A 17,864-nucleotide genomic window follows, 5' to 3' on the forward strand; every position below is an offset into this window, starting at 1 on the left:
AAGGCTATAATGCTAATTTAACTTACAGTTTTGTATGTAATATGCTAGTTTTTTAATTTCTTTAATTATATTCTATTAATCATTTTTTTCATGATCATAAATATTTTTCTTTACTTCTAGTTTGAAAGGTCGGCCCGAAGTAATGAAACAAATTAAGGAAATCCTTCACAGAAAGCAACTGGAATTTGGCACCGGAGGTTGGGTCATGACAGACGAAGCATCGGCTCATTATTATTCTATAATTGACCAATTAATCGAAGGTCATCAGTGGTTGAAATTAACACTAAATGTCACTCCATCTAATGGTTGGTCTATAGATCCATTCGGCCATTCTGGAACCATTCCTTATCTTCTAAGAGAATCCGGAATCCGAAATATGGTTATTCAAAGAACTCATTACGCTTGGAAGCAGTATTTGGCAGAAAAGAATCAATTAGAATTTATATGGAAACAGATCTCCGCATCACCTTTGGCCGATCTGAAAAATACTCAAGATATCCTTTGCCATATGGCACCCTTTGATCTTTATAGTATCAAACATACTTGCGGCCCCGATACTAATGTTTGTTTACAATTCGATTTTCGGAAAATTTTAGGAGAATATTCAGAAAGCAGAGCAGCCCAAATCAATGAAAAAAATATACAGGAAAGGGCCGAATTGCTCTTAGGACAATATGGCAGAATTGGATCTTTGTTTCCTCATAATGTAGCACTAGTACCTCTGGGTGACGATTTTAGATATAATTACGATACCGAATGGGACCAACAACATATTAACTATCGAAAACTTTTCGATTATATTAATTCTAGGAAGGATTGGTATGCCAAAGTCGATTTCGGCACGTTAAATGATTACTTTGAAGAAATCAGGAAACGATCAAAGAAGTTTTCCAGTCTTTCCGGGGATTTCTTTCCTTACGGAGATATTTATGCCGATGGAAGGCCATCGTATTGGACTGGTTATTTTACCACCCGACCTTACTGGAAACATCTTTGTCGAGAGCTAGAACATTGGCTACGATCTGCAGAAATACTTTACACCCTCTCCCGCGCTTACGTAAGGCAGAGGGGATATACTCATCTCTTGCAAAAATTAGATCAAGACTATAAATATCTAACATTTGGAAGAGATAATTTAGGCCTTTTTCAACATCACGATGCCATTACCGGTACATCCAAAGAAGTAGTTATGGCCGATTATGGAAATCGACTATATCGAAGTTTGCAAGAAGTGGCGGGTGTCATATCACACTCGATGCAGTATCTTCTTTTTAAAAATCTTCAGCAACATTCGTTAAAACGACCGCTTACCACAAATCTATACCCAGATTTCGAACGATCATCGTTCGACTCACTACCAAAAAAAATCCCTCTGCATTTTTCCTCTTCTACCGGGAAAAAGTTGATATTATATAACAGTGTAAGCCAAACACGACAAGAGGCCGTACGTGTGGTAGTCAAATCACCTCACATAAAAATATTAGATCCAAATAATAATCCAATTAAAATTCAGATTAATCCAATTTGGAATGGCACAGTCGATATATTAAGCAATTTATACGAAGTATGTTTCATTGTGGATCTTCCTCCTCTTTCTCTTAGCACGTATACTATAATTGAATCGAGAGAATCTCAGGACGATTCTTACAGATCTACGGTTTCTGTAATACTCAACGATGCCACCTCCCATCATCTACGTCACTCGGTATTCAAATTTCATAATCCTGTTAACGACGACATAATCTTGACGTCACCGTTCATTTCTGCAACTTTCTCCAAGCAAACGGGTTTACTTTCTCACTTTAAACTAATAGAGCCTCGTATTTACACTAAAGTAATAGCATTTTTTCAAGCTTATCAGTCGCGCGAGTACAGGAGTGGTGCCTACCTCTTCCAACCGGATCCACAAGATCCCATAAAAAACATAACCGGCAGATTTCCTATAATAAGAGTGGTTCGTGGCCATTTGGTATCCGAAGTGACGGCAATTTACTCGGGATATCTTTCTTTAACAGGAAGAGTCTATCACACGAAAGGACCCCTCGGAATGGGCGTAGAATTAGAAGCCACTTATGATCTCTCGCAGCAGTCGATCACCGAAATAGAAATGATACTGAAGCTTCAAACTAACATTGAAACAGAGCATTCGTTTTACACCGATGGAAACGGTTACCAAATGCTGAAGAGAATTTATAACTTCGAAATACCTCTAGAGGGAAATTATTATCCCGTAACTTCGGCAGTTTATATAGAAGATTCCAATATGAGATTCAACGTGCTCGTATCTCATGCACACGGTGTGACCCTCCCCGAAAATGGCGTCCTCGAAATTATGCTCGACAGAAGAATGAGATACGACGATAGTCGAGGGCTGGGAGAAGGTGTTATGGATAACAAGAAAACTAACGAAAAATTCTGGCTGATTTTAGAATCTAGGGGTGATATAATCTCATCGGATGACGTCCCAAATTTATCGTGGCTGTCTCACACGCTCTCTAATACATTAATGTATCCCGCTGTTTTGTTGGTTTCCGATGATTCCAATTCGAATATTCGAAATAGTTTGGTATTCTTAGAGCATCCATTCACCAGCGATATGCATCTTCTTAACTTCCGAACTCTTCCCGTCAGCCATAACTTTTCTGTACCCTCTAATAACAGTTTGCTTATTTTACACAGGAAAGCGGTCACCTGTTACATCGATAACCCCACAGCGAAACCACTAGAGAAAAACGGCGGTATTGTAAGCTCTTTTAAGGAAATTCAAATATATTCCATACGTAAGACCTCCCTGACCGGCACGCAAGACGTGGAAACCAATCAGAAAATAGAAAGCATCTCTTTAGAGCCCATGGATATAGTGTCTTTTAAAGTTGCTCTATAATTAAAACTGGGGACCGAAACGTATTTAACAATTGAAATCAAACGAATTTTCACCGCAAGGCACTAAAAAATAAGGGGTTCCGCTCGTAGACCCTGTAGCGATTGGTGCTAAATTGGAAAAATCGGGTATTTTTGCCGTCCTGTTTCTCACTTCGGTGAGGATATTTACTTAGATTGATTTTTCTTCTGTGAAGAACTTTTTGATCTGGAAAAGTTGGCTCCTTAGATATATTTTAAAGAATTTCTTTATTTATGTACAGTACAACTAAAGAAGGGCTTAGTCATGCTCTTGATTTCAAAAGGAGTATTTCCTCAAACTATCAAAGCCCTTTGAGAAGAAAATAAAATGAAGCCCATCATCACTCGAATTCACGGAGGGGAGGAGTATTTAAGTCTAGTCTCTGTATTATCTTCGAATTTTTGGATGACAAAGTATATTATGATCGACTTTTTTGTTTTTTTTTCTTTGCTCGTGCAAAACATTTTAATAAGGAAATTGAACCGTTTAAAGGACTGTTTTATCATTTCTAACATTACAACAAATGTTTTCTTTGACGAATTAACGAATATACACGTTATTTTATAGGTGTACATTTTAATATTTAAACAATGCATCGATGTCGGAATGTGTGATAAAATGTTAGAGAATTGTGGTGTTCGAGGACTACAACCCAAGTGAAACTTCTAGTCGTTACGAGGTACAACTTAAATCTGTCTGAAGATTCATTTTTTTTACATTCATACGCATTTAACAGGCTTCCTTCATTACTTACAAATACAATTTCATTTGCAAATAGAGATAAAATTCTTTACTCGTTACCATGGGCGTCCATAGAAAGTTTTCCAGGATGGCTTGGAGAAAAATAATTACATCAATAAATTTTCAGGATTTTCATTGAATGCAGTATTGAATCAGTACAGACAGACAGACAAAGCATCCCTACGATCGAGGAATATTTATCAGTCACCGTTACGGTTATAATTTGTGGAATTTTTTGTCGATCCGGAGGATTTTTTGATCCCATCTGTGAACGCCCATGATCATCACTTCTAGTCAACTTTCATTATTCTCAAATTATTAATGGTCTCTTTTTAAAATAATTATTTAAGCCCTAAGAAACGAAACTTTTAAATGAATATCTGGTTAATGTTACTTATGGTTCCAAAATGGCGGCTCGTCTCTGATTCCAGCAAATAGAAGAAAGGAAACAGTGGGAACGCACGTTCTAACCTAACCTAACCTAACCTATTCTAATAATTTTGCTGGTAATAATTATGGTAATTTATTAGAATAGGTTAGGTTAGAATGTGAGTCCCCACTGTTTCCTTTGTTCTACTTGCTGGAATCGGAGACGAGCCGCCATGTTGGAACCATAGGTAACACTAACCGAATAATTACATAAATGGACAGCATTCCTCACTTATTCAGTATTCTACCTCAAAAATTGATTGGCACTTTTATATTTTCTGCTTTTCTTCAATTTTTATTACGCATGAAATCTTAATCAATACTACCTTTTCGACATATCTTAACCAATATATTACATAAATCGTTTAATTTATTAATAATTCTACATATATGTAGGCAAATACAAAGAGTGTAATATACCGGAAGCCATTTTTCAGACAGTAAATTAAAGTATTCGGCTTCTTCACGCGAATTTTTTTTTTTGGTTGTGGCACTTTGATAATGATTAGAATCCACTAAAAACATACGTTCTTACTGTTGATTGGTTGGAAGTCGAAAATAAATACTAACTCAGAAAATTTGAGCATACTAGGATTAAATTAGATTATCTAGAATGTCCTAGCAAGTGTGGAACCTCTCTTTTTACGTAACGTAAAGCCCGTATCACACGACACTCGAAAGTGCAAGCTCTGTATTACACAACAATTGTAAAACCTCGGCTGAAACAGTATACTATTGTTAGTATCCGTCACTAATGTGGCTCAATTATCTTAGCTATTTTTTTGTATTTGAGCTATACTTGAAGGGTTCCTCCATGTTTCTATAACAGCACAAAGACTAGAATTAAACCGAGAGAGTACATCTGTATTCGTACGAGATCCTCAACTGCTATTGGCTACCGTTTCTCGCTTCCGACCAATGAACGAAAAGAACGATCATAATTTTAAAAGTGCCCTAACTTTACAGAATGCCACAACCAAAAACATTAACAAAACATGTGACTTCACCTATTTTTCAAAAGGATGACGTTGCCTTACGTCATACCATGTACATATATATAGAATTATTAGTGATTTAAATAATTATATATATATGTAGATATATTAGAACTATAAATGGCTCTGCGTGTATATATATATATATATATATATAGAACCATTAAAAAGTTGAATGTTATTAATACGAAAACTAATATATAAACACATTACGACAGTAAGAAAATTGTTCGAATTTTTCTGAGGTTAATTATACAGATCTTAAATATTCTTATATATACATATATATATATAAAAGAAACACTGTATAATAAATGAGTTGTACCTGTAAAATACTGTGTCATATAAGACACAAGGCAAGCAATATAGTAGTATATTTGAATTAGTGAAACATTATTTGTTGTGATAGTGCATGCATGGTGATTACATTCATAGTTATTTATGGTAGAATAATTGGTAAATTACAGTACGTAGTTAGTAATATAGTATATTTAAAGAGACATTTCCATGTTCTTTTTTTAATTTCCATTATTGATAATTATTTATAATAATATTTATCTTAGAATATATATCGTTGATATGCAGAAATGTGCACAATTGCTGTTCATTTGTTATCAGTAAAAAAAGGGAAAAATAAAATAAAATTCTTGTTTTGTATGCCTTTTGTGATTTATTTTTTATGATTAGAAAATAAAAGTAAAAAATAATAATCTTTTGTAGTTCATAAGTTATTAGTTATGTAAATTACTGACAAATTTTAATTTATTTATTAAGGATAATTTAATGATTTTATTATCTAAATTAAGGTAGTAAAGTTATCTGAGGCGCTGGAGGATCCGGGTTCGAGTGCGGGTCAGAAATTTTCGATCCAAAAGCCTCATCATTTGCATGCCCATTGTGGGTTGGCTTGGCTGATGGTTTTGTTTGTTTGTAAGCGACAACGCGACACGAATCGAGGGGATCCCTCCCGGGAGGACCTTCCGTAGGAAACTGGCTTCTGTTCAAGTGCATGCAGGTTTTCTTCACTTTTGTGGCACTTAAATAGGGGTGTTCCCTATAGAAAGTCCTCCCGGGAGGCATCCTCCTCGGATCTTCACTCATGTAACACCTGAATAGTGACCAGTTTCCCATAAAAATTCCCGGGAGGTATCGCCCTCGGTAAATCGCCCACGTGGCCATTAGTGGCCAAGCGGTTCCATTCCCTAAACACTGGTAGTTCGGTCGTTGGTTCCTGCAGGCTGGCCACGTGGATTTTTCCGGGTTTTCTCCTCGTCTTTAACTCCTAAATAGGGGCCAGTTACCCTTAAAAGACCTTCCAAAAGGCAGATTGCCCAACTGTTGCGTTGCCAAAACAAAATCGATCGCCTACGTGCCGCATTGCCGTAACCAAATAAATCAGTTTTCTCAATATATTGGAGGCCTCAAAAAGTGGCCAGTGTTTTTTTAATCTTCGAGAGGCCTTAAAAATTCGTTTGTTCAACACTAAATTATCAATCAACCAATGCGGATCAAACAAAAACCCAGGAACTTTTCGGAGGCTGGTCCGTCCGGATTTGTCGGATTTTGTGTCCCTATTGTGGTCCTGGCCGAACCCATAATGGGCTTGCGAAAAGAGACCTCCTAAGTGCCCACAGGGTGGAAAGAGTTAGTAAATTAGCTATATGAGAGTTTCAAAGCGTGACAACTCTACGACATATCCAAGATCGACCAGTTCCAAAAATTTCCAGCAGTTCTTTGACCGGTCAGGATTCGAACCCGGGTTCCCCTCCAAAACAATATGCTGAAACCTTTACCACCTCGGCTATCACTTTTCTGTCATTATTTTACTTACAAATTAGTAGTGGCTTGCCCCTGTATATCACACTTTTCCTGTTATAATAGAGTCGTGCCAGGCATCTGTCTAACTCCTTTCGGGGAAAATTTTTGAATTGAAATAACGTGACTTCCGGTATGCACCGGAAGTTCGTTTATAGTTAATTGCGGCCTCCTGCCCCCAAGGTTTCCATATCTGGTCTCGTCTTTCACATAATTAGAATCGTACAAGCCCTACAAGAATATATTCTCTCGACATTCCCGGTCATGCATGAATTTGAGAACTTCTAAATTAATTATCTTTATACAAAAATATTAAATGATTAAATGCGATTAGAATCATATAAAATCTAGCCAGGAAAGTTGCGTAACTTTCCCGGCTATTATGAGTTTTTATTTTTTTAAAAAAAAAGGCGTTCATATTATTAAGAAAAAGTAAAATTGCGTGTAACCTCATCTATTATCGGATTTTGTTATAAAAACTTTTATATTTATTCAAATTTATTAAACTTTCAAAAGCGCTCTCGTGTGGTTAAATAATATTACTATTTATTTTTCTTTCTTAATTTGAGAATTTTTATAATTGAATTGCAAGTTTTATTTATATTTGTACTAAGCGTTACTAACAACGACAGTAATGAGAGCGGGCGCATTATCGTGGTGCAAAATCCACAGTTATCTCACCACGAATCGGGTAGTTTTTCTACGAATTGCTTCGCGCGAACGATGCCAAACGCTCAAATAATATTCTTTGTCGATAGTTTGGCCAGTGGGAAAGAATTCCTGATGCAAAACGCCTCAACAATCCAAGAAAACAGCGGACACGAGTTCCATTTTTGAATGACTTTGACGTGGTCTTTTCGGTCTGTCTTCACCTTTCGAGCGCCATTCATTCGATTGTTCAACTGTTTCGGTGTCAAAAAAGTAGATCCACGTTTCGTCATTCGTAACGACGCATTTTAAGTACGATTCGCCTCGAAGAATCATCTCCTCGGCCACCCAAAGTTTTTGACAAAAAATTCAACTCGAAAAGCGAGGCGCCGCAAGCCCAAATGATCTTTCAAAATTGCTTGATACGGACATCCAGCAACACATCGCTTTTCGATGTCATAAATCCAAGGTGAACAGTTCGGCATTCGAAAGTACTGTACCGGTACTTATGTTTAAAGGCAAATTTGGGAAAATTTCTTGAGGTACTATTTTTTCGTTTGTCTGGTATCTAATTTGCATAGAATGTACCATACGTTGAGTGTGACGTGTTCGGCGGTGGGCGTGAGTTGTCGAACAGCTGTGGACTGGGTGAATTTCATACGGTACGTAATGATGGTTTCCTTGTCTAATTTAACCCGGATGGAAATTGGTGGACCTGAAAAGGTGGTCGGGTTGATGTTACCTATGGTGCCAAAATGGCCGAGTTTCCGGTAACCTCGATTCAGGGCATTCGGTGAAGACGTTGACAGAGGGAGCTCTCTAATAACATGTGTGACGAAATATGCAAATTTGTTGAACGCGCCGTGAAATGTGGTAGTGCGTAAATATGCAAATTACTAAGTATGACGTAGTAGGTGACTGTTTCTCGTGGATATATGCAAATTAATAGGTAGTGCGACGTTTGCGAATGTTTGTCGTTGCATGCTGTGTGTACTCTACGATTTTTATACAACCAATTTATTTAGGTGAAATTTATTCCTAATTTTTAGTTAAACGTTATGGTAATTATTAACTTTTAATATTTTGTTTAATAGTAATACGGCGTTAATGAGTTTTGTAGACATCAATTCAGACGAATTTTGGTCCGGTTGTACAGTACAATACAACTCGCAAATTTTACCAGTTAATGGAATCGGAATATTAGGAATTAGGTTTGGAACCAAGTATTGATAATGTGTTTATTTAAAAAATAAAAAAGATTGCCAAAGCATTACACTGATGATCTGTCGGATTCGTACATGTATTCCTTTATGTATAAGAAGTTCATGAAATGGCCAGCTAAAAAGCCCGGAGAAAGTTTTCAAATATTCATAAAACACTTAGTATGATATATCCAGGTACCGGAAGAACACCGAAATGGATAGAACCAGAGAGTGTTCCCGCCGCACCAGTTTCTAATATAAAAAATAAGGAAAAACAGGAAACAGAAAAAAAGAAGGCCAACACAATAAAGAAAATGACTAATAAGACAAAGAAAAGATCGTCAACATGTGCTAAGGAGTCGACTTCGTCGGGGAAGAAACGTAGGAAAGAAGAAAAAAAAGGATCACTAACGTGAGTAATAATTACATTAATCTACTGAAATAAGTTAGATTAGTTTAGGACGCGTGTCCGCTTCGTTTGAACCATCGGTTACCACGCAGTCTCGAGAGGAGGACAAAATGGCGACCGGAAACTCTGCCATTTTGGTATCATAGGTAACATTAACCCGAAAAAGTTTCCTACGAAAGAATAAGCTGATCCCTGTTTGTCCAACACTATGCAGAAGAAAATAAATTAGAAATATTTCAAAGATGAGTAAAGTTTGTTTTCTCTCAATGCCGGTGTAGTGTTTAGCAGCACCAGTTGCCATCTTGTTTGTAGACGTCAGTCATAGCGAATACTTAGAAGTTAAATTCTACCGTAAAAAGTAATTAAATGTAAAAATGTTATTAAAAAAATTTTAATGTTGCCTTCATCTTTCGTTTTCCTAAAAATAAAATACATTATGACTGCAGTTTGAAACATTATAAATATAAAATCATAGTCAATAGTTATCTGGTCTCTGAATGCCCTATTGTTTTCATCTGTAAAAGTAGAGGTAATAAATAAGTTCGCCGATAGGTGTGCTGAAATCGTTTGGGCTCTTGGTTTGTTTATATCCTATGCAGAAAAGCATTGTATCGGTGTAAAATAAATGTTATAATAATAGTAATTGCATAAGCAACTGTATTTTACCCCATTTTTGAGGGTCTCGAAAAGTTCACATATAGTCATTTTGGGGGCCTATATCTCGCGAAGGCTCGCTCGTACAGCCATGGTTCATTAGACTTTTTTGTTCCTATCAGTATGCTCTACAGCTCTGTTAAAGTTCCAACCACGTCATTCGGACGTGTAATTGTGCCCCAGCCTTTACTATTAATTTCTTATCTTCTAGCGGAATGTATTTTCTCCAGCGTTCCAAATGATTTTCCAGCACCCTTAACGCCTTTTATTGTCTTTTACAATAGGGTATTCGGAATTGCACCCGGGAACAAAGCACGTTGGCATAAGTGCTAATCAGTAAAATCTAAATAACTAAATACATTAACGATTAAATGCTAATGACTAAATGCATTAATTAATAAAAAATTTTGACTAAATTATTAAAAATCAAAAAATTAAACAACTGAAAAAATAAAATGCCTACTGTTTTCACAATGTCACAATGTAGCGGATCCCAAACGTTCGAAGCGCCCTTAGCGGACAATGTGTCTCATGAGAAATTTAATTTCTTAATCAATACTATTTCTCACTATACTGAATTAAGTCAAATTGTATAGAATAATTTATGTAGTGTTAAAGTTAGTAAATTATTTTTAAAAAATAGTGTCTCTTTATCTGGATTAAATTTCTATGGCTATTTAGATTTATCAGAGAATAAGCTACGGTTTTGCTAATTGTCATACATATGTAATAAAATAAAACAGAAAAATGCTAATTTATTTACTTATTTTACCGTTGCCTATTTATTAAACAGATATATTATTATACTTCTCGCCGCAGTGCGACTCTAACTCCAGCTATCGGCAACTTGACACATTAACTCTACTTGAGAGCCATCTATCGACTCTGCCATTACCATCTTTTCGTGCTTAAGTGTTGCCAGATGAAAAAATTTTACAAACTTGAAAACATTTTTTTCTAAAAATAATCTTTAATGGGCCACTGCACTTTCATCCACCGAGTGTGCCGGCGGGTTAAATTACCATACTAGTTAGTTGTTTGTTATTATTTTTTTAAATTGCAACAACTTAAAAACTTTTACTAAATTTTTATTTATATTTTAAATGTGAAAAATAGAATTATTATATATATTATAATGATTTAAATGTTTAATTAAATGAAATTCACGCCGAAAAGTCTCCGTAAATTTTCAAACTTTCAAAAGCGCCGCCGTGTGGTTAAATTACATCACTAATCAATTAATTAATTGAATTATTTTTTAATTACAGGAACTTAACCATTTTAAACTTTTTATTTATGTTTCGATATAATTTAAATTAATTAATTTAATATTCGTAAATTATGACAGTATTTGATGATTTAAATATTTAATAAAATAAAATTTTACGCGGGAAAAGTCGTTACTCCCGCCAAAATTAGTCGAAGGATCAACGAATGGGTTCTATTAATTTATTCATTAAATAACCTTTGTTAAACATGTTTTATGCTCAAGAAATCCTCCATAAAAGAGGAGGAAAGTTCGGAATTATATGGTAAGTTATTTTACGTCTTTATAACATTTAAATTAACGATTTAATGCGGTTTATTGTAAGATTAGTGAACAATTTTGAATTATCTTTAAGTAAACAAATGAAAAAAAAATGGCATAAATTATTTCTTTCATCGATTTTTTTCTTTTTTAACTGTTCTGCGTGTCTGTCCGTCACATTTTGTATGAAACTAAAAGGTTTTGAAGGTTTGAAATAAGTTTTTAGTCAGAATATTAACACTGAATCCAGAAAATGCGGGATTATTACATTCTTTTGTGGACTTTTTAGCATTATTAGCAGAAGAAAATGTAAATGTACCACTTACACCATAATCTGAAAGCACAATTAATTCAAAACTTGCTATTTCCATTCGTCTATAGGCTTTAATGAAAGGAATTTTCGCTAAATTAATATGAAATTTTAGTGAAAAATGCATAAAAATCCCACCGTGTATGTGTTTGGAAGAGTAATTTTACTTCACTCCAATCTGTGTTAATATTTTCGTAAATTCAAATACATTTTATCATCAAAATCATCTTTGTAAGGATCAATTATCATCAATAATTCCGTAGGAGCAAGGATCAACCCTTCAACCAAAAACGATTTAAAACAGTAAACGGGCGATCGTAATTAAAGTACAGTACCCACATCTGTGCCACAATCGACAATGTGAGAGATCCTTCATTGCAGTCATAAAACGTCCATTGCGTGTTACATAAGCTGAGGAGGAGAGGACTGTGCCACCCGCCAAGCAATGAGTCACCATCTCTTGAAGGTTGAGGGTTTGATGGTACTGTACTGTACTTTTCTTGCATGCTTCACGCGATTTTGTTATCATTTTCGCGAAAATAGATCGGGACTTTACATTTTGCAATACAAAAAATAAATAAATAAATAAAGGAAGAAGGAACTCTCGAATTTGAATTTCTGCAAAATCATCCACGCCACTTCACAGGACCAGAATTACGAACCCCTTTTTAATTCTATAGTCAATCGACAGCTAGGGGTCTAATCTCGAGTCGTGTAGCAACGCTTGCCCCCTGGGAGTGTCACTGTCAACACGTTTGTGTGGCACTTCTGGTAAGGAATCCTCACGTTAGGCTCTACCACCTTCACCCGGCCGAACACGTCTATAAAAAGACCCTTTTTTTTTTTTTCTTGGACGGTCTACCGATGGGGAGGACTTTCTACGGGGAAAATGGCCCTTATTTAGGTGGTAATTACTAATGCGGGAAACCACGACCTACACGTGAGTTTCCACGACAAACGTCGTGGCAACTCACGCGTATTAAAATGCGAATGTTTCAGGTTGGCGGCAACTAATCCGAAACTTCTGACGAGGAGAGACTACGCCACTGTCAACGTCGACAAAATATGGTGAGTCTACCGATTAGAAATACATTAAAATTACATTTATTTGATATTGATATATACGTTTGATTTTTTTTTTTCTTTTTTTTTGGTAAGTTCCGACATTATAGATCACATTTTACATCGCCTTTCTGCCCAAACTGGGAAGAAATCTTCGAGATTCTCTTTGTATCTTAGTTCCAAATTGATGTTTGGAGTCATTTATGTCTTCAGAAAACAGCACGGATACTTATTAGGTAAGTAATTTGGCTGCAGTTTCCAAATTGGACCTAAACATTCCCACTGTCATCCGTCTGCCTGTCTCCTTCGTTAATCTAAAGTATTAGATGATCGGCATGACTCGATTGTTATCAGGAGAAGTACGATGTACAGGGGCAAGACACTGACACGCTCTGGAATGGCGTGTGAAAGCCATCGAATGCTTTAGCAATGCTTAGAATGGACTTGAATCTCTAGAATGGCATGCCATTCTGGAGATTCAAGTCAAGCAAGACTTCAATCTACAGAACATCCTGTTATTTCTCAACAATCTATCAATATATGTGCAAATTTTTGTCTCTAGACTCTCTTTTTAGTATTAAATTTGTATGTTAGAATTTATTTATGACTCATCTAATTCTAAATTGGCCATTTTCAAAATGTGCATGCAACAATTCGTGTTAAATACATTACAATGGTGGCCAGTTATAGAACCAGATGATTAACAGAATATTTCCTAGATAAAACTTCATGCATTTTTTTTTCACGAAAGACGACACCAGGGTACTTCAAGAAGGTTTATACACAAGACCCGAAATTAAGAAAGACGAAACACAACTTCAAATCAAGTAAGGATCGACGTATTTCTAATTAAACAATTCTCCGGATAATTATTTCAATAGAGCAAATTCTAGATATCCGGCCGTTACCCTGGAGGATCCGATGGAAGCCAACGTGAATCCGGAATTCGGTCGCTTTTCCGAGGAAACGGTTTCTTTGGTGATTCCTAGTTACGAGTTCTTCCCCGTTTTAACGCCGCGAAGTTCGGAACCGGAATCGGTCGACAGATTGAAAAGGAGAGACGAAAGATTCGGTTACTTATCATTTTTAAGCGTGCGTTAACTTATTTATTTAAATAAATGCTAATTTTAAACCATTTTAATGCAGTTTCTCCGACGACCGCACGACCTAGCGAAATCACTATGCGGGAACCACCTGTAATTCCTTCGATGCATGAACAGGTTGAGGTAATTCAGTTCATATTTTTAACCTGGCTGAATGTGTTTAATGAAATTATAGCCAAAAATTTGGAGTAATTTAATATTTAATTTGGCTTTAAGATAGATTGTGTTCTGCTGTATAAATATTTTAACCATTAGAATACATTTAAATTACTTAAATCTTTCCTTCTGCATATTATTAATTGGAATTAATTCAAATTCTAGCAAATGGGGAGTTAAATATTGTGGAAACCAATAGAGCAACTATTGTTTCATACTTAAATTGGTATCGTGCCATAGGGAAGATGATGGATAATTACATCATTTTTTCTGTTGAAGGAGGTGAAGTAGTCTGGGTCAAACCCTCTAGGGTAAAAGGACAATCTCTTGATTTAATTAATTGGGATACATTTAATGGCTTCACCCGTTCACGTAGTAACTGGTTGGAGATTTTTGTCACCACCCTGCATGGAACCGTACTGGTTGTTCTCATTACGCCAACTAGAATCAAGCCATAGAGGGCCTACAAACAACTCTAAGCGTGTGCAATGCATTTTAATACATGCTACAGTATGTAAGATGTCAACACTGCCTACCTCTAAGTCAAATTACACATTAAATGAATCAAATTCTAGATCAACAATAAGTTCCGGTACCATTTGAGACATTAATTTAATTATAATTTCAATATTCAAATGTTACAGCTTCCAGGAATTGAAGAATTGCCTCCGTTCCAAGATTTAGAAGCTGTTACCGAGCAGCCGCTTCCAGAAGAGCAAATGCTGATAAAAATTCCTTTAGAATCACCATCACCAAGGTAATTAATTACAATTAAGATGTATTCGATGTTTAGTTAATGCGTATCTCATTTCACAATTAAAAATTCTAGAAGACTGCTTCAAGAAGTCACCCCTTTACCTAAAGAGACGACACCTGCTCGATTATCTCCGAAAATCCCAAGACGACCAGAGAAGGCTCTACCTCTTCTTCCGGAAGAAACTCCAGTACACGATACACGGGGAGCACCAAGACCGAGAAGAAAGGTAAGTGTCTTAAATACTTAGAATAGGTTGCAGCAATTAGTAATTTCCCAAATTTGTACAGAGGAGAGAGGATATAAATGAGTTTGAGTTAGAACCCGCAGTCCAAACACGCAAGAGACCCCGTCGACGCCTCTTAATCCACGACGAAGAGACCGTTATTTCTGCCAAGGAGTTTAAGAACAATATCGTCACTTCATATAAACAACTGCAGCCTCTCGTAAGAGAGTAAATTTATCATTTATCTTAGAAATTATCATCACAATTAATCTGATTACCCATTTTATAGACCTACCCATCCCTTCAGAAATCTGTTGACATGCTCTTCAGAGAACCTGGATCGCGTGAGTATCGCTCACAATATAATTGTGTGATTTTGATACAAAACCTGAAATTTTATACTTTGATAGGGATTGGATCTTCTAAAATCAGAGAATTCTGGAAAAATTTACGAACGTTTCCCGAACCGCTCGATCCCGTTTGGTCTTACACCATCGAAGAGAGTACTCCTGGTTCGTTACTTAAGGTTATAATTGCTTAATTCAATAACGAGTTTAATTGAAGCCACTTTCTCCGACAGAAACAGAAGAGCCTACTCCAGTTTCGGAAGTGGCACCTCCGAGGCCCGTATTACCAGTAAGAAGCGTCCAATTTTTTGATCCGCTTTCTTTAAAAAGTTGACAATTAGAGAACGAACGTGGCTTTTATTTAGGAAGAAGAAGTTCCAATAGAAATGTTGCGTAAAAAGTCACTTCAAGAGAAAGATAGAGAAGCTCTAGTGATAACTCCAGTGTCTCTGGCAGATATCAGTGCGACAATGCCCGACATATCAAAGAAACCTTCTTTAGGGTAAGTCGCTTGCGAAGATAAAAAATGTTTTGTTTCATTCGCCAATGGATGATGTATATTTTAGGAAATCCGTATCGTTGCCGTCTGGCGAGATGCCGGCGATGATGACCATCGAAGAAGAGCCGATTCTGGAAGAACCGATTATGGAAATCGGACAGGAACGAGTGCCACTACCCGAAATACCTTGTAAAATAATTTTATAAATGTTTGATTTATTGAATAATCCTAATTATAAAATTACGTTAATATCCAAGTAGTGCATATCGATAGTTAAAATTTTTATCATTCGTAAAGTGCAAGATTTACCTTTTAATTGACCGAGTGATTGCTTTCAGCCATTTTTAGTGAATGACCGCTTGGGATGGAGCAAGCATGGATCCGAGAAGCTTCAAACTGACACCCTTACCAAATAGCATCAGTTAATTAGTATTAGCATATGCTTGTTTGGGCAATCTGACCTTCAGTAAACATGCCCGTTTGCATCAAAACATAGTTAAGCAGCACGCAGCTCTCCCATTACTCCATTTATATAGATGGTAGGGAAGACCGGATGCAATTGTTAGTTCTATCCAAAACATAATTGCATCGGTTTATCTCTGGCATAGATGAGAGGGAGAGAAGCACATCCTATTGAGTCCGAGAACATAACTGTTCTGGCTCATCCCAAGTATACATAAGAGGAAGTGAATCTTACCGAGACTTAATACAGGAACAAATACGCATACAAACAAGCAGAGTAAAGAATATAATAATTTAAACTTTTACTTTACAGCTTGCGTGATCGTCGTATCGCCAACTCGCACTCCGCCGCCGCCATCGCCCGAAGAAGCTAACACACCCGACTCACAGGGACGTTCTTTTGATGTTTAAGAAAGGTTTAGAAGCTTGCCCGTCGGACAAAGTCGCATTTCGTGCAATAATTTCACCGTCGCGGCATTCTCGTTACGTTGCTTCCGTAGCATTTGCCAGAATTCTAGGTAAACCTCTATTTAAAATTTTCAATTTAATACAGATTTTGAAAAAAGTTTCCTTTATTAAATTTTAATTGCAGATCTTCATCTATTCCAACTCTTAGAAGTTAAACAAGAATCTAATTACGCGGACATTTTTGTATCGCCCGGAGAAAATTTTTAAACTTTGATCGTTAAAAATATTATAGATTTTACGACTTTGTTGTTGTCCTGTTACGGGAATTTTTCAAATATATAAATGAATTTTTTAATATTTCACAGATTATTTTTATTTTATTATTTCAATAATTTGTGCTCTCAAACTTCAGAAAAATGCATTTTTTTGGATTTTTTCAGTTTGTGATTAAAATTGTTTTATATTATTTTAAAAAACTCCAGAGGCTTTTTTATATCACTTCCATATAATACACATCCCCATTTCAACAAGATTGTCTGCAGATTTTTTTGACGGTGTAAATTGAACACGAATTTGTTTAGTATTTATCGCAAAGTACCATTATACAGAGCAGTTCCAAATTATGGGCATAATCATATCGACAGCAGTGAAACGGAATGTGCAGTATGCCATCTTCTAAACAAGTCCATGGCACAAGTGTGTGGTATAGTGCTGTGAAAATGACCCATTATTCCCATCAGGAATGGATGGACACGACATTCGCGTAAAGTGAATGGGAATGATCATGCATCGCCTTGTGGTATATCACAAGATGATGTGTGACCAATTGCATTGATACCCTCGGAGGACACTTACTATTACGATTCGGTCTGAGGTATGTTTGCCGACTGTTGTGCAACAGTATATCGTGTGTATGCTATGTATATCACTTTCTTCAATGGTAGTGAAGCTGTAAGATCAATGTAATCACTTTGTGTTAAGCTCTTGTGAATCAACACTGGATTCGACATACACATACCTGCATATGCAATCATCCCCAGGTGTCATTTGAAGCATCAGAAATGCAACATTTCTTAAGTACTCGTACAATTATTATTCGTCACTTATCGTGTAATAGACTAACAAGATTAAGATGATACAATGAAATCGGTGATGGAGAAATAAGATTCACAACACTAGTTACTAATTACAAAGTATTATGATACTTTGTAAAT

The 17,864-nt window shown here is 36.1% G+C and overlaps 4 protein-coding genes across 4 annotated transcripts in view; all 4 read left to right on the plus strand.

Moving 5' to 3' along the window:
• LOC136986026 (alpha-mannosidase 2-like) overlaps window positions 1–4,056 on the plus strand; it is a 35,579-nt gene extending 31,523 nt beyond the window's left edge. Inside the window, exon 4 of the mRNA XM_067283479.1 lies at window positions 121–4,056. Within this exon, the coding sequence (XP_067139580.1) occupies window positions 121–2,884 (2,764 nt within the window). The 3' untranslated portion in view covers window positions 2,885–4,056. The remainder of the gene's footprint in view (window positions 1–120) is intronic.
• Window positions 1–13,811, plus strand: part of LOC136986341 (meiotic recombination protein REC8 homolog) — a 220,354-nt gene extending 206,543 nt beyond the window's left edge. The window contains exons 2-6 of the mRNA XM_067283849.1: window positions 11,221–11,327; window positions 12,633–12,701; window positions 12,792–12,931; window positions 13,447–13,522; window positions 13,589–13,811. Coding sequence (XP_067139950.1) covers window positions 11,272–11,327; window positions 12,633–12,701; window positions 12,792–12,931; window positions 13,447–13,522; window positions 13,589–13,796 — 549 coding nt within the window. The 5' untranslated portion in view covers window positions 11,221–11,271 and the 3' untranslated portion in view covers window positions 13,797–13,811. The remainder of the gene's footprint in view (window positions 1–11,220; window positions 11,328–12,632; window positions 12,702–12,791; window positions 12,932–13,446; window positions 13,523–13,588) is intronic.
• Window positions 13,812–13,846: 35 nt separating this feature from the next.
• On the plus strand, window positions 13,847–15,615 carry LOC136985825 (titin-like). The gene is made up of 7 exons (XM_067283187.1): window positions 13,847–13,921; window positions 14,599–14,711; window positions 14,784–14,937; window positions 14,999–15,154; window positions 15,224–15,278; window positions 15,345–15,446; window positions 15,515–15,615. The coding sequence occupies exons 1-7, from the start codon at window positions 13,877–13,879 to the stop codon at window positions 15,613–15,615; spliced, it is 726 nt and encodes a 241-aa protein (XP_067139288.1). The 5' UTR covers window positions 13,847–13,876.
• A 37-nt stretch (window positions 15,616–15,652) lies between these two features.
• On the plus strand, window positions 15,653–16,933 carry LOC136985633 (uncharacterized). Its single transcript, XM_067282956.1, has 4 exons — window positions 15,653–15,783; window positions 15,848–15,969; window positions 16,556–16,760; window positions 16,835–16,933. The coding sequence occupies exons 1-3, from the start codon at window positions 15,668–15,670 to the stop codon at window positions 16,651–16,653; spliced, it is 336 nt and encodes a 111-aa protein (XP_067139057.1). The 5' UTR covers window positions 15,653–15,667; the 3' UTR covers window positions 16,654–16,760; window positions 16,835–16,933.
• The last annotated feature ends 931 nt before the right edge of the window (window positions 16,934–17,864 follow it).

The sequence above is a fragment of the Centruroides vittatus genome, unplaced genomic scaffold, assembly GCF_030686945.1.
Source record: "Centruroides vittatus isolate TY-2023 unplaced genomic scaffold, ASM3068694v2 contig_1213, whole genome shotgun sequence".
Lineage (NCBI taxonomy): Eukaryota > Metazoa > Arthropoda > Arachnida > Scorpiones > Buthidae > Centruroides > Centruroides vittatus.